General features: G+C 41.9%; 1 protein-coding gene across 5 annotated transcripts in view; it reads right to left on the bottom strand.

Annotated features, from left to right (window-relative positions):
- Positions 1–23,498, bottom strand: part of MPHOSPH8 (M-phase phosphoprotein 8) — a 59,747-nt gene that overhangs the window by 8,384 nt on the left and 27,865 nt on the right. For 4 of the 5 annotated variants that reach the window (XM_030307226.1, XM_030307235.2, XM_030307245.1 and 1 more), the window contains exons 5-10: positions 23,085–23,342; positions 15,165–15,290; positions 14,994–15,082; positions 11,153–11,293; positions 10,157–10,243; positions 5,478–5,632 (exon numbers count right to left, since the gene is read on the bottom strand). In XM_030307226.1, coding sequence (XP_030163086.1) covers positions 5,478–5,632; positions 10,157–10,243; positions 11,153–11,293; positions 14,994–15,082; positions 15,165–15,290; positions 23,085–23,342 — 856 coding nt within the window. The remainder of the gene's footprint in view (positions 1–5,477; positions 5,633–10,156; positions 10,244–11,152; positions 11,294–14,993; positions 15,083–15,164; positions 15,291–23,084; positions 23,343–23,498) is intronic. The other variant, XM_030307241.1, reaches the window with a different exon arrangement.

The following is a 23,498-nucleotide window of genomic DNA, read 5'->3' as shown; positions in this document are numbered from 1 at the left end:
GAGGGGAAGAGAAGGCACACACCAGTCTGACTGTGGCCCCAGCGGTGGGCTGGGGGCAGACATCAGGTAGGACTGCGGCCCCGCCCACCAACTCCAGTTATACACCAGAGCACAGGGGAAGTGCCCTGCAGGTCCTCACCACACCAGGGACTATCCAAAATGACCAAGCGGAAGAATTCCCCTCAGAAGAATCTCCAGGAAATAACAACAGCTAATGAGCTGATCAAAAAGGATTTAAATAATATAACAGAAAGTGAATTTAGAATAATAGTCATAAAATTAATCGCTGGGCTTGAAAACAGTATACAGGACAGCAGAGAATCTCTTGCTACAGAGATCAAGGGACTAAGGAACAGTCACGAGGAGCTGAAAAACGCTTTAAATGAAATGCAAAACAAAATGGAAACCACCACGGCTCGGATGGAAGAGGCAGAGGAGAGAATAGGTGAACTAGAAGATAAAGTTATGGAAAAAGAGGAAGCTGAGAAAAAGAGAGATAAAAAAAATCCAGGAGTATGAGGGGAAAATTAGAGAACTAAGTGATACACTAAAAAGAAATAATATACGCATAATTGGTATCCCAGAGGAGGAAGAGAGAGGGAAAGGTGCTGAAGGGGTACTTGAAGAAATAATAGCTGAGAACTTCCCTGAACTGGGGAAGGAAAAAGGCATTGAAATCCAAGAGGCACAGAGAACTCCCTTCAGACGTAACTTGAATCGATCTTCTGGACGACATATCATAGTGAAACTGGCAAAATACAGGGATAAAGAGAAAATTCTGAAAGCAGCAAGGGGTAAACGTGCCCTCACATATAAAGGGAGACCTATAAGACTCGTGACTGATCTCTCTTTTGAAACTTGGCAGGCCAGAAAGAATTGGCACGAGATTTTCAGTGTGCTAGACAGAAAAAATATGCAGCCGAGAATCCTTTATCCAGCAAGTCTGTCATTTAGAATAGAAGGAGAGATAAAGGTCTTCCCAAACAAACAAAAACTGAAGGAATTTGTCACCACTAAACCAGCCCTACAAGAGATCCTAAGGGGGACCCTGTGAGACAAAGTACCAGAGACATCACTACAAGCATAAAACATACAGACATCACAATGACTCTAAACCCATATCTTTCTATAATAACACTGAATGTAAATGGATTAAATGCGCCAACCAAAAGACATAGGGTATCAGAATGGATAAAAAAACAAGACCCATCTATTTGCTGCCTACAAGAGACTCATTTTAGACCTGAGGACACCTTCAGATTGAGAGCGAGGGGATGGAGAACTATTTATCATGCTACTGGAAGCCAAAAGAAAGCTGGAGTAGCCATACTTACATCAGACAAACTAGACTTTAAATTAAAGGCTGTAACAAGAGATGAAGAAGGGCATTATATCATAGTTACCAGGGTCTATCCATCAGGAAGAGCTAACAATTATAAATGTCTATGCGCCGAATACCGGAGCCCCCAAATATATAAAACAATTACTCATAAACATAAGCAACCTTATTGATAAGAATGTGGTAATTGCTGGGGACTTTAACACTCCACTTACAGAAATGGATAGATCATCTAGACACACGGTCAATAAAGAAACAAGGGCCCTGAATGAGACATTGGATCAGATGGACTTGACAGATAGATTTAGAACTCTGCATCCCAAAGCAACAGAATATACTTTCTTCTCAAGTGCACATGGAACATTCTCCAAGATAGATCATATACTGGGTCACAAAACAGCCCTTCATAAGTTTACAAGAATTGAAATTATACCATGCATACTTTCAGACCACAATGCTATGAAGCTTGAAATCAACCACAGGAAGAAGTCTGGAAAACCTCCAAAAGCATGGAGGTTAAAGAACACCTTACTAACGAATGAGTGGGTCAACCAGGCAATTAGAGAAGAAATTAAAAAATATATGGAAACAAACGAAAATGAAAATACAACAATCCAAACGCTTTGGGATGCAGCGAAGGCAGTCCTGAGAGGAAAATACATTGCAATCCAGGCCTATCTCAAGAAACAAGAAAAATCCCAAATACAAAATCTAACAGCACACCTAAAGGAAATAGAAGCAGAACAGCAAAGGCAGCCTAAACCCAGCAGAAGAAGAGAAATAATAAAGATCAGAGCAGAAATAAACAATATAGAATCTAAAAAAACTGTAGAGCAGATCAACGAAACCAAGAGTTGGTTTTTTGAAAAAATAAACAAAATTGACAAACCTCTAGCCAGGCTTCTCAAAAAGAAAAGGGAGATGACCCAAATAGATAAAATCATGAATGAAAATGGAATTATTACAACCAATCCCTCAGAGATACAAACAATTATCAGGGAATACTATGAAAAATTATATGCCAACAAATTGGACAACCTGGAAGAAATGGACAAATTCCTGAACACCCACACTCTTCCAAAACTCAATCAGGAGGAAATAGAAAGCTTGAACAGACCCATAACCAGCGAAGATATTGAATCGGTTATCAAAAATCTCCCAACAAATAAGAGTCCAGGACCAGATGGCTTCCCAGGGGAGTTCTACCAGACGTTTAAAGCAGAGATAATACCTATCCTTCTCAAGCTATTCCAAGAAATAGAAAGGGAAGGAAAACTTCCAGACTCATTTTATGAAGCCAGTATTACTTTGATTCCTAAACCAGACAGAGACCCAGTAAAAAAAGAGAACTACAGGCCAATATCCCTGATGAATATGGATGCAAAAATTCTCAATAAGATACTAGCAAATCGAATTCAACAGCATATAAAAAGAATTATTCACCATGATCAAGTGGGATTCATTCCTGGGATGCAGGGCTGGTTCAACATTCACAAATCAATCAACGTGATACATTACATTAACAAAAAAAAAGAGAAGAACCATATGATCCTCTCAATCGATGCAGAAAAGGCCTTTGACAAAATCCAGCACCCTTTCTTAATAAAAACCCTTGAGAAAGTCGGGATAGAAGGAACATACTTAAAGATCATAAAAGCCATTTATGAAAAGCCCACAGCTAACATCATCCTCAACGGGGAAAAACTGAGAGCTTTTTCCCTGAGATCAGGAACACGACAGGGATGCCCACGCTCACCGCTGTTGTTTAACATAGTGCTGGAAGTTCTAGCATCAGCAATCAGACAACAAAAGGAAATCAAAGGCATCAAAATTGGCAAAGATGAAGTCAAGCTTTCGCTTTTTGCAGATGACATGATATTATACATGGAAAATCCGATAGACTCCACCAAAAGTCTGCTAGAACTGATACATGAATTCAGCAAAGTTGCAGAATACAAAATCAATGTACAGAAATCAGTTGCATTCTTATACACTAACAACGAAGCAACAGAAAGACAAATAAAGAAACCGATCCCATTCACAATTGCACCAAGAAGCATAAAATACCTAGGAATAAATCTAACCAAAGATGTAAAAGATCTGTATGCTGAAAACTATAGAAAGCTTATGAAGGAAATTGAAGAAGATTTAAAGAAATGGAAAGACATTCCCTGCTCATGGATTGGAAAAATAAATATTGTCAAAATGTCAATACTACCCAAAGCTATCTACACATTCAATGCAATCCCAATCAAAATTGCACCAGCATTCTTCTCGAAACTAGAACAAGCAATCCTAAAATTCATATGGAACCACAAAAGGCCCCGAATAGCCAAAGGAATTTTGAAGAAGACGACCAAAGCAGGAGGCATCACAATCCCAGACTTCAGTCTCTACTACAAAGCTGTCATCATCAAGACAGCATGGTATTGGCACAAAAACAGACACACAGACCAATGGAATAGAATAGAAACCCCAGAACTAGACCCACAAACGTATGGCCAACTCATCTTTGACAAAGCAGGAAAGAACATCCAATGGAAAAAAGACAGCCTCTTTAACAAATGGTGCTGGGAGAACTGGACAGCAACATGCAGAAGGTTGAAACTAGACCACTTTCTCACACCATTTACAAAAATAAACTCAAAATGGATAAAGGACCTAAATGTGAGACAGGAAACCATCAAAACCTTAGAGGAGAAAGCAGGAAAAGACCTCTCTGACCTCAGCCGTAGCAATCTCTTACTCGACACATCCCCAAAGGCAAGGGAATTAAAAGCAAAAGTGAATTACTGGGACCTTATGAAGATAAAAAGCTTCTGCACAGCAAAGGAAACAACCAACAAAACTAAAAGGCAACCAACGGAATGGGAAAAGATATTTGCAAATGACATATCGGACAAAGGGCTAGTATCTAAAATCTATAAAGAGCTCACCAAACTCCACACCCGAAAAACAAATAACCCAGTGAAGAAATGGGCAGAAAACATGAATAGACACTTCTCTAAAGAAGACATCTGGATGGCCAACAGGCACATGAAAAGATGTTCAGCATCGCTCCTTATCAGGGAAATACAAATCAAAACCACACTCAGGTATCACCTCACGCCAGTCAGAGTGGCCAAAATGAACAAATCAGGAGACTATAGATGCTGGAGAGGATGTGGAGAAACGGGAACCCTCTTGCACTGTTGGTGGGAATGCAAATTGGTGCAGCCGCTCTGGAAAGCAGTGTGGAGGTTCCTCAGAAAATTAAAAATAGACCTACCCTATGACCCAGCAATAGCACTGCTAGGAATTTATCCAAGGGATACAGGAGTACTGATGCACAGGGGCACTTGTACCCCAATGTTCATAGCAGCACTGTCAACAATAGCCAAATTATGGAAAGAGCCTAAATGTCCATCAACAGATGAATGGATAAAGAAATTGTGGCTTATATACACAATGGAATACTACGTGGCAATGAGAAAAAATGAAATATGGCCTTTTGTAGCAACGTGGATGGAACTGGAGAGTCTGATGCTAAGTGAAATAAGCCATACAGAGAAAGACAGATACCATATGGTTTCACTCTTATGTGGATCCTGAGAAACTTAACAGGAACCCATGGGGGAGGGGAAGGAAAGAAAAAAAAAGAGGTTAGAGTGGGAGAGAGCCAAAGCATAAGAGACTGTTAAAAACTGAGAACAAACTGAGGGTTGATGGGGGGTGGGAGGGAGGGGAGGGTGGGTGATGGGTATTGAGGAGGGCACCTTTTGGGATGAGCACTGGGTGTTGTATGGAAACAGATTTGACAATAAATTTCATATATATATATATAAAAAAATTATGTCTATTAAAAAAGCAACAACTACAGCTTACGCAGTTTTGAGAAAATGTCCGTAAGCCAAATTACAAGCATAATTAAGGTTTTAAGGAGTCACTCCTAGGCAAGACTGTGTTAAGTTTAAAAGTCTGAGGACCTCAAGGACTTGCGGAAAAACAACTCATATGGCACTTACTAAACGTATGAGCTTTTGAGAACAGAAACCTGGCAGGACTTCCACGCGACAATCTTTTCCCGTTCCACACCTCTAATGATGACGTGTCCGAGACGACTCTGTGACCGAACCATGGCACATTCACGCACACTTACGTCTCTAAATGATTCTTCAGCAAGTCGTACACCAACACGTTGTTACACTGCTTCGCAAAATGCAGGGCACTATTTTGGTGCTTTGACAAAATATTGCAGTCAGCTCCACATTCAATGACAAGTCGTACGATATCAGAATTTCCTCTTTTACAGGCCTATGACAGGAAAAAAGGAGTAGTAATCACTTAACTGCAAAATAAGAGAACTACCCATCAGTGTTTGTCCCCTTCTCCACACGTGAGCCCAGGTGTTCTTCGAGAAGAGGACAGAAGGTCAGAGAGGGGGGGAGAACACGGTTATCAGGTCTCACCCACGGTTACAAACTGTGACATTAATGACAGGTGGCATATGCTCCTTTTAGTCCGCGAACAGTACCGAAATCTGTGCTACGTTCAATCTCCTCCCTGACTCCTGGGGAAACGGGCAAGTCTGAGAAAGGTACTTCTGTCCCAAGACAGAACAAACACCAGGCCTTTCTAAGCTCTGGCGTGCTCCACTCTTCAGACCAAGTTCTGTGCCCTAGCAGCCGATACCTTGGCACCCAGACAAGTGAGATCCTCTTGGGAATCTCTAAGGGAGCTCTCTTAGCATCACAAAGTAATTTCAAGATTTTCCTAGAAGCTGCTTTAAAGGAGACTAATTAAGCACAGATACAAATCTGAATCCAGCAGATCTAAGATGGAGCTGGATGCAGTTCAAAGACCATTTCGAGAGTAAAAAGACCTACATCCAGGCTCTCTCCTGTCTCTGTTACTTACCGGCTTTGTGACTTCAAGTAAATCCCTTAATTCTGAGTCTCACTGTTTCCACTTGTCAAGAGGGGATAACGGTACTTCTGCCTCACGACACTGAGGCTGAAATTAAAATAATATATTGTACACAGATATACAATGGAATCCTACTTGGCAATGAGAAAGAATGAAATACGGCCTTTTGTAGCAACGTGGATGGAACTGGAGAGTGTTGTGCTAAGTGAAGTAAGTCATACGGAGAAAGATACCGTATGTTTTCACTCTTATGTGGAAGGGGAAGGGGAAAAAAAAAAGTTACAGAGAGGGAAGGAGGCAAACCATAAGAGACTCTTAAAAACTGAGAATAAACTGAGGGTTGATGCAGATGGGGGAGGGGAACGTGGCTGATGGGCACTGAGGAGGGCACCTGAGCACTGGGTGTGGTACGGAAACCAATTTGACAATATGTTTCAATATTAAAATATATATAATATATATTGTACATGGAACAGGGCCAAGCCGGTAAGCTTTCCCACAAGAACAATGCCATCTCGTGTGCTACTGAGCGTGCGGGACAGCATTTCTACAGAGCAGGTGTCTAAGCCGTGTAATCGCTAGGTCAAAGGGCCTGCATCTAGTGACAGATCTGACAAATGCCCTTCAAAAGCATGTAACCCTGTGGTTCTCACTGGGGTGGTTTTGCCCCCAGGGGAATTCAGGCAATGGATGGAGACATTTCTGGTTGTTACACCTGAGGGTGGGTACTATGTCACCTGGTGCAGAGGTCAGGGATGCTGTGACACATCCTACAAGTGATCTGGCCCACAATGTCAGTAGCAGGAAGGGTGAGAGGCCCCTGCTGGGACCAGTTATATGCCCAACATTAGGGGGTGAGAATGTGGTTTCTCCACCCCCTCACATTCTGGTAATGATCAAGTTTACACATTATTTCTGAGACGAAAGGTTTTTTATTTTGTCTTAAACATTTCTGAAAATCTTTCCCCAGGTTTATTTCTTCTAATTCTCACATTCAATAAAACCAATTTAATATACTAAATCTAAGTAAAGCTTAAACAATAGGTGCCCCCCAAAACCCAACACAAACAAAAACCAAAGCAAACCAAAAAAATAAAAAACAAAATTAAATACATTTATAGGCAGTCTAATTTAGACAACAGTTTATTATGTATGCTTAAGCTCCTCTCTGGGAAGAAACAAGAAACCATCCCTCGACCTCCTCCCCTCTGGGCACTGCCTTCCTCCTTTTCAGACCAACTCCTAAGTGCCAGCTACATCCAGCATCCACCTTCCCAGACCCTGCAATCCCGCATCCCTCAAACCCAATACAAACTCTGCCCGGATGAGGGCGCCAACACCCTCTGCAGTGCTAACCCCCAAGGGCAATTTCTCCCTTTCCCCCAATTTCTCAGCCCACTGTTCTTTGGCATCTCTGCCCCACAGATGCTTCGGGCCAGCTCACTCAGGATACCTCTCCCTCCTGATCTTCCTCCTCCTCTGGTCTTTCCTATGTGGCTGCCTTCTCTGACCGTTCTTTCCCTTCCAAATCTCAGTGGTGACCCAACTCTCAGCCTAGGGCTGTAATCACGTTGTCTACACAGATGAACCCAAATCTGAACATACAGCCCACACCCTTCTCCTGAGCAAAAGATCACAATGTGAAACATCTGAGCATTTTCAGCTCAAATGCAACCCCACTCCCATTGTATATTGTCTGTGTTCCCTAAATTAGCAAACAGGATTACAAGCATAGCCGTCAATTACCAAGAATTCTACACAGGAATTCTACCTCTTTAAAACACTGGTCTACCCACTTCTATCTCCACTGTCACTACCTGGGTACAGACTATTGTTTCACTTAATTTAAAAAATGTCCCCTATATGTCTGCTAACTCCTGGTCTTTTATCCAATTCCTTCCCCCTGCTGACCTAGGGGGACATTAAAAACAATCACCTTTCTTCCGATTATGTTTCTCCAGCTTAGTGGCTCCTGAACGCTCTCAGGATTAGGTCATCCTAATTCCTGTGTCTGCGCTCACTGCCCCGTGCGCACCTCCACACACCTGACTACTCGGGTATCTGCTGAGCAGCATGTATCCGGTGATTTCGCGGTAAGACAAAGTTTTAATTCATGCTTTGGGGTGCCACCTCTAAACATATGGCAACAGGAACACATAAAGGAAAATTAAAATTCGAAAGTAGGGCTCCTGAACAAAATAAGCATTTCCGCGAACCGGAAGTGAAACAGCAGCACAAGGAGTGAGTTCGGCCGAGGGGACAGGTGATGCTGGCCTTGAGAGTACAAAGATTCAAGACCACACTGAGGCCCGGGCCCGGTGGTAACTTGAGCCTGTACCTGTGCTCTCACTGACTCAGGAAATGCAGCTGAAACTCAGTACGGCCAAGAAACACCTACTCGGATTAAGAGCTTGCACCAACCTGTATCTAGGAAGGGGGCAGTAAGACAGAGCCTCCCTCCGTGCAGGGAACTAACACACGGTGTGATGTCAGGACCTGTTATGTCCTAACAGCATCTTAGGCCGGGAATTTAGAACTGCCACAGGAACATTCTAGACTGGGCTAGGCCCCAGGAGAGGCAAATACAAAACTGTTGTAAACAGAGAGGGGCAATTAAAGGGGGAGATATGTAGGAAGCTTTAGCAACCTTCCATTCAAAACAATCATCAAACCACAACTGCAAACACACACGAAGAAATCTGATTCCACTCACGTAAAACCATAATGCAAGCACACCGTGCTCTTTCCCACTCCCAGGTGTCAGTACACATCTTACTCCAGCTTCCGCTCACACAGCTCATCCCTGTCAGCTTATGTATCATTCTGTGGGATGCAGCTCAGCCACCCATCACATCCACCGTGTCTCACCTCTTTTAAAAAGAAAAAAAAAAAATTTTTTTTAAATCTTTATTTATTTAAAAAAAATTTTTTTAAACATTTATTCATCTTTGAGAGACAGAAAGAGGGAGACACAGAATCTGAAGCAGGCTCCAGGCTCTGAGCTGTCAGCACAGAGCCCAATGCGGGGCTTGAACTCATGAACCGTGAGATCATGACCTGAACCGAAGTTGGAGGCTCAACCGACTGAGCCACCCAGGTACCCCTAATCTTTATTTTTGAGAGAGAGAGAGAGAGAGAGAGAGAGAGAGAGAGAGAGAGAGAGACAGAACAGGAGCTGGGAGGAACAGGGAGAGAGGGAGACACAGAATCTGAGGCAGGCTCCGGGCTCCGAGCTGTCAGCACAGAGCCCAACACGGGGCTCAAACTCACAAACCATGAGTTCATGACCTGACCTGAAGTCAGATGCTTAACCGACTGAGCCACTCAGGTGCTCCTTACCTCTTTTTTTTTTTTTTTTTTTAACGTTTATTTATTTTTGGGACAGAGAGAGACAGAGCATGAACGGGGGAGGGGCAGAGAGAGAGGGAGACACAGAATCGGAAGCAGGCTCCAGGCTCTGAGCCATCAGCCCAGAGCCCGACGCGGGGCTCGAACTCACGGACCGCGAGATCGTGACCTGGCTGAAGTCGGACGCTTAACCGACTGCGCCACCCAGGCGCCCCATACCTCTTTTTTTTTTAAAGTAATCTAAACCCAACGTGGGGCTCAAACTGATGACCCCAGAGATCAAGAGTCATATGCTCTACTGACTGAGCCAGCCAGAAGCCCTGCCCTGTCTGGCCTTGAATCCACACTGCTAGGCCTGCCACCAACTTTCATGTGATTCCAGAGCTCTCTGTGCTTATTCCTATTACATTATTGTTCACGCCAGCTTTTAACTGCTTCTTTGCTAAACGGTTTCTCTTACACATCTGTGTCCTGTTCCCCATCCTATTCTCGGCCCCCAGCAGACTGCCTGGCAGAGGCATCTGTGAAGAGCGAGGGAGTAGGTGACCCGTGTGAAGTATTTACCTTCATTAGAGCAGTCTCACCGTTACTCTGCTGGACATTTACAAAAGCTCCTGCTTCCAAAAGAATAGCCACTGTAGTTAGGAAGTTCTATTAAAAAAAAAAAAAAAAAGCAAATTTAATTCCCAAAATTCTTTAGAAGATATTTTTTGACGATTTGAAATTTTTAGCCATCAGGAAAAATACTCAGATTCTATCCCAAGCAGGTTGGTGAACACGGTTCTTCACTGTGCCCTCCTGCTCAGGCTCCACACAGCCACACGCCCTTTGCCAGCAACTTCGATCTCAAGTGGAACCACTGGTTTCAACCTATGAATCTCTGTGTATTAATCTTTTAAAAAGATAATATGTGGCAATATTTTCATTAAATTCTTAACCAAAAGGAACATTTAATTTCAACTGGAAAAGATTTTTAATTTTTTTAAATGTTTATTTATCTCTGAGACAAACAGCGTGAGTGGGGGAGGGGCAGAGAGAGAGGGAGACACAGAATCTGAAGCAGGCTCCAGGCTCCGAGCTGTCAGCACAGAGCCGGACGTGGGACACTTAACTGACTCAGCCACCCAGGTGCCCCTCAACCGGAAAAGATTTCTAAAAGATCTAACATTGAAACCAGTATTAGGTACCTCAACCAGAGGTCCTTTTACTTTTTCTTTTTTTAAAGTAAACTCTGTGCCCAACATGGGGCTTGAACTCATGACCCCGAGATCGAGACTCGCATGCTCTACCAACTGAGCCAGCCAGGAGCCCCCAGGGTCCTTTTTCAATATAAATCACTTCCCACTACGTGAATCACATTTTGAAAATTCAATTACAAAGTACAGCTACTAATTAACAAAAATCTATTCATGACAAGTCTGAGATGAACTGAAATATGAGACTCTAAAGCTTTGTGACTATATGAGAGTTACATTTCAGGACAGGACAGAAACAGACTGTCCTAGTCCACAGGTAGGAATTCCTACGGACTAAGAAACTGAGGGCTCTTGAGTTCCCAACCTTCTCGGCTGCGTGAATGAGGGCGGTGGTCCCATTCTTCTGTCTGCCATTCACCTTAGCCCCTTTCCTGATGAGGAGCCTCAGCAGGTCGTCTTGCCCTCCGGCTGCGGCGAGCATCACCAGTGTCATCCCGCTTGAATCCTTCATTGGTTTTGTTGAGGAAAAGACATGTCAATGTCTATCAGAAAAATTCCAGAACTAAGTCTCTTCACCTACGATGTTTCAACGTGAAATCGCTGAAGTATACTGATTTAAGCATCTACCTAAGTCTTTCACTAAAATATCCTTATTTTTTTTTTTTTTTTTTAATTTTTTTTTCAACGTTTTTATTTATTTTTGGGACAGAGAGAGACAGAGCATGAACGGGGGTGGGGCAGAGAGAGAGGGAGACACAGAATCGGAAACAGGCTCCAGGCTCCGAGCCATCAGCCCAGAGCCTGACGCGGGGCTCGAACTCACAGACCGCGAGATCGTGACCTGGCTGAAGTCGGACGCTTAACCGACTGCGCCACCCAGGCGCCCCTAAAATATCCTTATTTTTATTTAAGTTTATTTATTTATTTTTAATAATTAATCTCTACACCCAATGTGGGGCTTGAACTCACAACACTGAGATCAAGAGTTGCACCACACCATCTTCTGACTGAGCCAGGCAGGTGCCCCTCACTAAAATATCCTTATTATAATCAGAAACTAATAACCTTCACAATTTCTTTAAATGTCATAAAAATTTTACAACTTCCAGGTATTAATGTTCTAAAGGCCCGTCAACATTCTGCACGACATACTGATGAATAGTGCATCTTGATGCTATAAAAATGGCAAAGGTACTTATTTATTTATCGCACATTTCAGGTCTGAAAGCCTCCTTGTGTTCTAGGTAAAACAGGTGAAACTCACATTCGTGATAGTTGCTTAGCTGGCCAAAGATCTGAGGCTAGAAATGACCACTAGAAGTGACCTAAGTCCAAGGGTAACTGAATGCTGTCTGGATTAGACAAATGGCCTCTACAAAAGCTAACTGTTGGGAAATGACAGTTTGATTGCTCAAGGGATGAAGAAGAAAATTCAGAAGCAGGAAACAGGACACTGATATGATTGGTTTCTAAGAGGCTATGACAATCTAGACAAATTAAAATACTTTATAAAAAATTTTAATGTTTATTTATTTTTGACAGAGAGAGAGAGACAGAGAGGGGAGACAGAGCACAAGTTGGGGAGGGGAAGACAGAGAGGGAGACACAGAATCCGAAGCAGGCTCCAGGCTCTGAGCTGTCAGCACAGAGACTGACACGGGCCTCGAACCCACAAACGCGAGATCACGACCTGAGCCGAAGTTGGATGCTTAACTGACTGAGCCACCAAGGCACCCCTAAAATACTTTAAAAAGAGATAAAATTACATAAAGTTGACAAAAAATAAAAAGCCAAAACATTTCCAATCATTTGAAACAAACACATGGGAAAATCAAGCCATTTATTAAATGCCATTTGATAAAACCAAGTTCTAACAAGGTGAGTTAATTTGGCTACAATCTGAAAGTTTAGCAGAATTCACCTGCATGAGCAATCTGAACACAAATGTAAGAAAAATTAACCGAAATAAGGTAGTGCACTTCCTCTCATCTGCAAATTACCTTATTACCACAAAACATATTAGAGGGAAAAAAACCTTTTTTCTAACTTAGTAAAGTTCCCTGTAGCTGCTAGGCTTTTTATTAATGAAGACCAAGCTACCTAAGAATGAAAGTAGGGAAAAAAGCACCAGATAAAACCCAACATCCATCCCTGATAAGAACTTCAACAGATAGACAAAAGGAAGTCTGCTGTCCACTAGAAACCAACAACAGCACAGCAGAAAAAGGATCTTCACACAGCCTCAGGGGAAAGCCACCCTCAGACGAGAGACAGAACAGGATCGCCTGCATCAGAACTCTTCTGCAAAATGTCACCAAGTTTACAAGACCAGAAAAAGAAATATTACTGTGCACGAAGGAAACAAAACAGTTACTTTTCAGCAGATGATCATATTCTCTACCCAGAGAATAATTTAAAAGTTATTAAAGTAAGAGAATTTCAAAGTGACCAGAGACCACACACACACAGAGATCAATAGCCTCACCGAACACCTGTAATAACGTGTTAGAAGACAAAATATGGGAGGAAAAAGATCCTAATGATCACACTAAGATAATTTAAAAATGATCAAATATGTAGGAAAGCATCTAAACTAAATGTTCAAGAACCGTATGAAGGAAAAAACTCATAAAACCGCTTTAGGAATAAATGAAGAGCTGAATGAATGTAGAGTTATCACGTTCTTATTTGGAGGACTCAAATGTAAAAAATGTCAATTCTCAGCCAAGTTTATCTATAGAGTTCATACAGTTAAAAAAATGCTTTGAATGTTTAATTATTCATTTTGAGAGAGAACGCACACACACAAGCAAGGGAGGGGCACAGAGAAGGAGAGACAGAATCCCAAGCAGGCTCGGCACCATCAGAGCAGAGCCCAATGCGGGGTTCAACCTCACAAACCACATCATGACCTGAGCTGAGATCAAGAGTTGGATGCCTAACTGACTGCACCACCCAGGTGCCCCAGATTTCATGCCATTTTAATCAAAATCCCAATAATTTTTTTGAACCATAATCTCTGAAGATTAAACCTAAAAATCCACCACGAGAGCATGAAAACTAAAGAAGAAAATATAAAAATCTCTTGTAAGTAAGACAAGACACCCAAAAGCCATAAAGGAAAGGACTGACAGATGTGACTATCTAAAAATAAAAATCCTCTGGGGCGCCTGGGTGGCTCAGTCGGTTAAGCGTCCGACTTCAGCTCAGGTCATGACCTCACAGTTTTTGAGTTTGAGCCCCATGTCGGGGCTCTGTGCTGACAGCTCAGAGCCCGGAGCCTGCTTTGGATTCTGTGTCTCCCTCTCTCTGCCCCTCCCCTGCTCACGCTCTGTCTCTCTCTCAAATGAATAAACATTAAAAAATAATAATAATAAAAGAATAAATAAAAATAAAAATTCTCCAAGCTTAAAAGACTCAGACACAAGGAGTCATTTTATGCCCTCAAGCAGCAGAGGTTCAACCACAGACAGAACCACAAACAAAACCAGACAGGTCACAGCTGAACCAAATGGTCACTGTAGGGGTTGGAATTACAAGGTCTGTAATTTTCTACATTATACATCTCTACTGTGCTTTCAGTTTATAAAGTGAACATTACTTTTATAACATTTTATTTTAGAGAGAGAGAGCACGAGCCAGGGAAAGGGATATGGGGTGGGGAGGGGGAAGAGAGCATCTTTCTATTTTTTGAGAGAGAGAGAGAGACAGAGAGAGAGACAGAGACAGAGAGACAGAGTGAGCACAAATGATATAGGGAGAGAGAATCTTAAGCAAGCTCTATGCCCAGTGCAGAGCCCGACTCAGGGCTCGATCTCATGACCTGGAGCTGAACAAGAGTCAGATGCTCAACTGACTGAGTCACCCAGGCACCCCTACTTTTATAATTAAAAAAAATTTTTTTTTAATGTTTTTGAGAGAGAGAGAGAGAGAGAGAGAGAGCGAGCAGGGGAGGGGCAAAGAGAGAGATACACACAGAATCTGAAGCAGGCTCCAGGCTCTGAGCTGTCAGCACAGCTCAAAGCGGGGGCCTGAATTTATGAACCGCGAGATCACAACCTGAGCCGAAGTTGGTGCTTAACCGACTGAGCCACCCAGGCGCCCCCTTACTTTTATAATTTTTAAAATATGAAAAGTAAAACTGAATTATGTGAAAAGCGCTACTTTCCATCTTTATTTCATGAGATTTTACTAAGATGTATTACCTCTTGGTCCAGGTTATAGTCTTCATTTGAATTAAGTGCAACCTTCACAGCAATGTAATCCCCATTTTTCACAGCATCCCTCAATAAATCTACAATGAAAGAATTAAGATAAATTAGGCTTCACACATCTAGATTCATGAAAAGAATCTCCAAAATTCCCACACTACTCACTACTCGGAATTGCATCTGCTGTAGTAAAACTCTCATCTTCCCCATCAAGATGCTTTTGAAAATCTTCTAATTTCATCCACTCCAACTTCAAGTCCATGCCCAAACTCAAAATCTGTTGTCTGCCATCTGGAACACAGAAGAGGCTTATTAATACACTTTTTTTCCCTGTAACAATGCCATTTTCTTAAGTTTGTAGTGTCTTTTGAAAATTTTTTCAACGTTTTATTTTGGAGACAGAGACAGAGTGTGAGCAGGGGAGGGGCAGAGAGAGGGAGACACAGAATCTGAAGGAGGCTCCAGGCTCTGCGCTGTCAGCATGGAGCCTGATGCAGGACTCGAACTCACAAGCCACGTGTGAGATCATGACCTGAGCCGAAGTCAGATTTTAACCAACTGAGCCATCCAGGAACCCCAAATCTCTTAACATTTCTATCTTTGGCCATTCTTCTTGGATATATATTTCCTCCAATCATTTATGTAGGTAAAGCCATTCTAAATGTGTAAACCAAACTTGTATGTAAATAAAAGCCACTGATCCTTCAGACTCAGCTCCAAACTCTCCTCCTGAAAGCCCTCTGTGCTCCCTCCTACCCATAAAGCAAGTGCTAGTTTCCTCCCTCATCTGTCTGACCCAGGGGCTCGTTAACATTAGGAAAGGACATGTTGATCCACTATCGGCCGTGCAACAAATAAGATTTGAACATAACTCATTAGGGAGTAATTCAAAACAACTGTGCTCTTTTTTAAAGTTTTTTATTAAAAGAATTTTTAATATTTATTTTTGAGAGAGACAGTGCGAGCGGGGGAGAGGTAGAGAGAGAGGGAGACACAGAATCGGAAGCAGGCACCATGTTCCAGGCTCCGAGCTGTCAGCACAGAGCCCAACGCTGGGCTCGAACTCATGAACTACGAGATCATGACCTGAGCCGAAGTCAAATGCTTAACCAACTGAGCCACTCAGGGCTCCAAAAAACAACCGTGCTATTTTAGAAAGTAAAAAGCATAAATATTTTATGGTCAGAGTTAAAGTATTTTCACCTAAAACCAATTCCTCAAATTTTACAAATGTTAGGCAGTTAATCTTGCCATCGAGATGAAGTTTGTAAAAGACATGCAAGTAAATGAAGGAAATTCTTCCAAAGCTCTTGACTCAAGCCAACACTTCTCTTTGCACCTCCAAGAGCATTCCACTGTAGCAACAGCACAACCTTCGGAGCTGCACATCCTGGATTTTCTACATCCCAGCTCCACATGTCAGCTGCATGGCTCTGAGTAAGTCACATCAAGTTGCCTTACCTCACCTTCTGAATAGCAGTAGTAATAGTAAACGCAACTACCGTTCAGTAAGAATTAGCACATTTAATCCATACACAATAACCTGTAAGGGGATACATGTTACAGGTAGGGTGAAGAGGTTCTGGATCTGCTCAGATACACATCAGGAAGCCAAGAGCCATATTCGTACTGTGACATATCTGAGCCCACAGCTGGACCTCCTCACTCTAGCACGGCACCAAGGTACCACGAAAAAGATCCGGGAAGCAGGACACATGAGGGTTTGTATCAGCTGAGAGAATATGGCCTAATTTACAGGACTCTTACAAAGTAACAAGAAAAGGTTATGCTTCAGCTCAGACTTTGGTCTCTCACGTAGCAAACTGGTTCAAAATCCTATGTTCGTTCCTACCAAGTACTGGATCTTGATTCAGCATCTGGTAATTTTAACTTTTTCTCTTTATTTTTAATAAACTTTATTAGTTTTAATTTAAAATTTTATTTTTAATAACGCTAAAGAATGTGTTAGGAGGTGAACATCAGTGCACACAGCACTACCTTGAGCACAGAACCATGCCAGGACCTAAACACTCCCACCTGGTACCTGCCCCCCCCCCCCGCCCTCCTCCAACAGTGATGTTAAGGATCCATAATTTGAATGTCATTCTCTTTCATTCTTTTAAAAATGGTTTTGCCATCGGGGCGCCTGCGTGGCTCAGTCAGTTGAGTGTCTGACTTTAGCTCGGGTCATGATCTCACCGTTCATGGGTTCGAGCCTGGCGTTGGGCTCTGTGCTGACAGCTCGAGCTGGGAGCCTACTTTGGATTCTGTGTCTCCTCTCTCTGCCCCTCCCCTGCTCATGCTCTCACTATGTCTCTCAAAAAAGAATGAATGTAAAAAAAAAAATTAAAGAAAGAAATATATACAGAACTGTAGGTAATTTTTATATATTGGCCTTATATCTAATCACCTGTTAAACATTTAACATTTCTAAAAATTTGTGGATTCTTTTGAGTTTTCTACATATATGATAACATCTGATAATGAACAGCTTTTTGGGGGAAGGGAGAGGGGAGGCCTCCTTCCCAAAGGCTTATATCTTTTGTTTTTCACTCTCTTACTGTACTGGGTAGACCTTAGAATAATGTGGAATAAAAGCAGTGACAGATGTTTGCCAAAAGTTTAACGTTCTTGAGAAAGCTCCCTTTTAATTTTTAATTTACATCCAAGTTAGTTAGCATATAGTATAATAATTATTTCAGAAGTAGATACCAGTGACTCATCCCCTACATGTAATACCCAGTGCTCATCCCAACAAGTGTCTTCCTTAATGCCTTACCCATTTAGCCCATCCCCCCTCATAGCCCCTCCAGCAACACTTGGTTGTTCTCTGTATTTGAGTCTTTTATGTTTTTTCCTCCTCGTTTTTATATTATTTTTGCTTCCCTTCCCTTATGTTCATCTGGTTTGTATCTTAAAAGTCCTCATATGAGTGAAGTCATATGATATTTGTCTTATTCTGACTGACTTATTTCGCTTAGCATAATACCCTCTAGTTCTATCCACATAGTTGCAGATGGCAAGATTTCATTCTTTTTGATTGCTGAGTAATACTCCATTGTATGTATATATGTGTGTATATATACATATATATATACATACACACACACATATACATGTATACAGACACGTATAAACATGTATACACCCCCTCCCCACATATATACGTCACATCTTTATCCGTTCATCTGTCGATGGACATCTAGGCTCTGTCCATACTTTGGCTATTGTCGATAGTGCTGCTATAAACACTGGGGTGCATGTGCCCCTATGAAACAGCACACCTGTATCCCTTGGATATACACCTAGTAGTGCAACTGCTGAGTCGTAGGGTAGTTTTAACTTTTTAAGGAAGCTTCATACTGTTTTCCATAGTGGCTGCACCAGTTTGCATTCCCACCAGCAGTGCAAAAGAGATCCTCTTTCTCCGCATCCTTGCCAACATCTTTTGTTGCCGGAGTTGTTAATGTTAGCCATTCTGAGAGGGCTGAGGTGGTATCTCATTGTGGTTTTGATTTTATTTCCCTGATGATGAGTGATGTTGAGCATTCTTTTCATGTGTCTGTTAGCCATCTGGATGTCTTCTTTGGAAAAGTGTTCATTCATGTCTTTGGTTCATTTCTTGACTGGATTGTTTTTTGGATGTTGAGTTTGACACGTCCTTTATAGATTCTGGATACTAACCCTTTATCTGATATGTCATTTGCAAATATCTTCTCCATTCCATCAGTTGCCTTTTAGTTTTGCTGATTGTTTCCTTCACTGTGCAGAAGCTTTTTATCTTGATGAGGTCCCAATCGTTCATTTTTGCTTTTGTTTCCCTTGCCTCTGGAGACGTGTTGAAAAAGAACTTGCTGTGGCTGAAAATCCTAGAGGATTTTGATGGATTCCTGTCTTAACGTTTAGGTCTTTCATCCATTTTGAGCTTATTTTTGTGTATGGTGTAAGAAAGTGGTCCAGGTTCATTTTTCTGCATGTCGCTGTCCAGTTTTCCTGACACCAATTGCTGAAGAGACTGTCTTTATTCCACTGGACATTCTTTCCTACTTTGTCAAAGGTTAGTTGGCCATATGTTTGTGGGTCCATTTCTGGGTTCTCCATTCTGTTCCATCGATCTGAGTGTTTCTGTGCCAGTACCAGACTGTTTTGATGATTACAGGTTTGTAATACATTATTACATTATAAATGCCAGCCCAGCCCCAGGAATGTTCATGCAACCACACTGTTGCAGAGGCCTGGAGACTGTGGCCAGGTGCCAGCCTGCCCCAGAAAAAGTTCACATGATCGCGTGGCACCAGCGTTTCAGGGATTAGGGTCTGTAACAACACACATCTGGCACCAGGCTTCACCCCCCTCTTCGCATCCTCGTTCCAACACCAGCAAACGTGGCTGTTCTCCAGGGTTTGCTGAGACCTCTGCCTGCTGGGGGGAGGCCACACAGCCTCTACCAAATGTCCTCTCGGCAGGGGAACCACTGTCTCTCCCTGTGTGGCCTAAGGACCCTGAGGACCTTGCTCTCTGCTTCCGAGGATGCACCCTTCCCACCAGAACTCTGCCAGGTATTGGGCTGTGGAGTTTCAGACTCTATACTCCCCTGTTCATAGGGTCTTAATGCTATCCAAACTCTCTTCCTTTCTCTTTTCTTCCTTTCTCGGGAATTCCCTTATGGGTATTTCTACTCTCTTTTTCTCTCCAGCTTCTTTCAAGGGGAGTGCTTTTCCCGTACTCTCCCTACTTTCTCTGTCCTCTCTCTGCAAGCAAAAACAGATCCCTACCCCTCTGCGGCTTCTCTCTACCCCAGTTCACCTCTCTGCACTGTGTACCTGCTGAGTTCTGTGGTTCAAGTTGTGCAGATTGTTGTGTTAATCCTCAGGTCAATTTTCTAGGCGTGAAAGAGGGTTTAGTGTTGATCTGGCTGCATTTCAGGGACGAGAGATGCAAAAAGCTTCCATGCTGCTCCACTATCTGACCGTTCCCCGAGAAAGCTCCCTTTTATTAATTTGTTAGGTTTTGTTTTTTAGAAATTGAGGATGTTTCTGAATCAATTTCTCCTTTACTCACTGAATTCCTAAGGACTGCTAACTATTAGGTTATGTTATATTATAATAGGTTATGTTCTTACATACAGCTAGGTTCAATTGCCTAACGTTTTGTTTGGGATACTTACATCTGAGTTCATGAGTAAGCTTGACCTGTCACTTTCCTTTCTTACAAAGTTTCTTTCTCATTATGGTTCTGAAAGTATAATGGGCCCAAGGAACAAGGTAGCATTCTTTATTTTAGGAAGACTTTTTTATAATTTTGGTAAGCTCTTGTATTGAAACTATCTGTGCCTGGTGTTAAAGTTTTTTTTTTAATTTTTTTTTTTTTACATTTATTTACTTTTGAGAGACAGAGAGCAAGCGGGGGAGGGGCAGGAGACACAATCCAAAGCCTGCTCCAGGCTCCAAGCAAGCTGTCAGCACAGAGCCCGATGCTGGGCTTGAATCCATGAACCATGAGACCAGGACCTGAGCCAAAGTCGGACGCTCAACCAACTGAGCCACCCAGGTGCCCTGTAGTGTTAAATTTTTAAGGCTATTTTAAATTACTATTTCACATTCTTTTTTTTTTTTTTAACATTTATTCATTTTTGAGAGACAGAGACAGAACACAAGCAAGGGTGGGGCAGAGAGAGAGAGAGAGAGAGAGAGAGAGAGAGAGAGACATTCAGACAGACAGACAGACTTCAAAGCAGGGTCCAAGCTCTGAAGCTGTCGGCACAGAGCCCCACGTGGGGCGTGAACTCACAAACCACAAGATCATGGCCTAACCGACTGAGCCACCCACATGCCCCTCACATTCTTTAATAGCTGTAAAACTACTCAATTTTTGTATTTCTTTTTGGGTCAGTTTTGTTAAACTATATTCTCCCAGGAATTTTCCCATTTCACTCTATTTTCAAATCTATTGGTAAAAAACTGCTCACAGAATTATCTTTTTAATCTGTACACAATCTACAATCATGTCTCTTTTCTCACTGGAAATATTGTTTGTTTATGCATTCTCTTTTCAATTTTCATTCTTTAGTCAACATTGGTAGAAGCTTGTCTATTCTATTAGTCTTTTCAGTGAACCAACCTATGGCTTTACTGATGTTCCCTACTGTTGGAAGGAGGTCATTGAGAGGATATGACTTTGGGTTGACACAAGCAATGAGAGGCTTTTCTTCAGAAGGTTCCACCCACCATTTTCATACTAGGAGCTATTTCAAGGACATAGCCTTGAGAGTTTAAGGTGTTGTTGAGACTATCTGGACTAAGTATGTGACTGAATCCAGTTAAAGCCTCTACATAAACTTTTAAGATTCACAGGGAGGGGTGCATGTGTGTGCGTTGTGTGTGCGCACATGCACAGACTGATCTACCCGACTTGTGGCAAACGAAGGCAAGTCTCATATGTAAAGTCCCTTGCTTATTAAATCTGCCACCTATCAATCTGGAGTGGCCGGCCTCTTTCTTTGGTTACTTCCTGTACTCCCCAGACAGGCTGGATTCGGATTTCACCCAGGGAAGTCTGGAGTTTGCAAACCAACACCTACTATCTGTTCTTTATTGTTTAATATCCCAACAGCAAAGCCACTATTTGGCATGTGCCCTGTGGGCAACCTCTTTCGTCCCCTTTGTCTACTCCTCCTAGAAGGTGTCCCAATTTCCTGTAAGCTCAGCAATGTATCAGAAAGTATGTTTTACATAGTATTCAGAATCCAGCTGTATTGCAGTATGAGAGTCACCCACACTATCTAGCCTGCCATACATCTGGAAATATTTTATTTTTATTTTTATTTGAGAGAAAGAGCAAGAACATGCAAAGGGCAGAAGAAGAGAGAGAATCTTAAGCAAGATCCATGCTAATCGTGGAGCCTGACGTAAGGCTCAATCCCATGACCCTGGGATCATGACCTGAGGCTGAAATCAAGAGTTGGTGGCTCATATGACTGAGCCACCCAGGTGCCCGCTGAAATACTTAAAAAATTCTCTTTGGGGTGCCTGGGTGGCTCAGTCGGTTAAGCAGCTGACTTCAGCTCAGGTAATGATCTCCTGGTTCGGGAGTTCGAGCCTGTTGTTGGGCTCTGTGCTAACAGCTTGGAGCTGGAACCTGCTTCGATTCTCTCTCTCTGCCCCTCCCCCACTTGCATTCTTTCTCTCTCTCAAAAACAAAGAAACATTAAAAAACAATTTTTTTTAATTCTCTTCAATTGTTTCTTAAGATTTACAAATAATAGAGTTTTACCAGGTTAATCTCTTTTGTTTATTGTGTCCTAGTTTTATATACATATGTGTGTGTGTGTGTGTGTGTGTGTGTGTGTGTGTCTGTGTGTGTGCACACACTCTTCCCCACAGCTACTGTACTCTAATTCTATCCATGATTCTTTCTCCTTGGCAGCCAATTCCAACATCCCCAGGATAGCATTTATAATATAATTTTATTTTAGCAAGTGTTATTGCAAAGTTAAAAGGGTAGAATACAAATAAGTCTGTATTTGATAATTTTCTGAAAGAAATCTAATGAGATATACAATCAGACTGCTTGGCAAGAGTAGGTAATGTAGAAAACCAAAAATCTTTATAATTTCTTTTTTTTTTTTTTTTTTCCAACGTTTATTTATTTTTGGGACAGAGAGAGACAGAGCATGAACGGGGGAGGGGCAGAGAGAGAGGGAGACACAGAATGGGAAACAGGCTCCAGGCTCTGAGCCATCAGCCCAGAGCCTGACGCGGGGCTCGAACTCACGGACCACGAGATCGTGACCTGGCTGAAGTCGGACGCTTAACCGACTGCGCCACCCAGGCGCCCCAAAAATCTTTATAATTTCTAAATGTGCTAAAAGCAAAGTATAGGAACTCAGAAAATACCTGTTTAATCAATTTAGAAGTCACAGAATGACTTAAGTCTTCAAGATAAAAATGTGTTTCTTTGGAAGGGTCAATAAAATCTACTTCATTACTTCCTGATCAGAATTATACTGGGAGAGAGGAGTTAGAAAAGTGAAATATGGTACATTATCCTGAAAAAATACTGCAAAATAATTACAAACATACTTACCAGAATTCTCATCTGCTTGGCTCATACTATCCAGAACCTCTTGATCACCTTCTGCAGCTATATAAGCCCAAGTATCAGTTTCATCTCTTGTATTTCTCCTTTCTTTAAGTAACTGCTTGTTTTCCTTGGTTTTGTGATCTTCTGTGATTTTATAATCTAGTGGTATTTCTTCTCTTTTCCGATTAGTCTCAGGAAAATCATTTTTTTCTTCTGGAGTTAATTTAAATAAATCAAATGCATTTCTGATTTCCTTAAATGCTAGTGAAAAAATAAAATTGAGAATAAATATGACTCACAAATTTCTGTTGTAATCAAAAGAAAATCTAGGTATTAAAGAAATAGTAAGAATTTGAAATTTTTACTAGTATCTGTCTTGGTTATAAAGCATGATCAGATTTACTATCAAAGCTGTGA

Source organism: Lynx canadensis, chromosome A1 (assembly GCF_007474595.2).
Source record: "Lynx canadensis isolate LIC74 chromosome A1, mLynCan4.pri.v2, whole genome shotgun sequence".
Taxonomy (NCBI): domain Eukaryota; kingdom Metazoa; phylum Chordata; class Mammalia; order Carnivora; family Felidae; genus Lynx; species Lynx canadensis.
The sequence above is the reverse complement of the archived record's forward strand: the minus strand, read 5'-3'. Positions and strand labels throughout refer to the sequence as shown.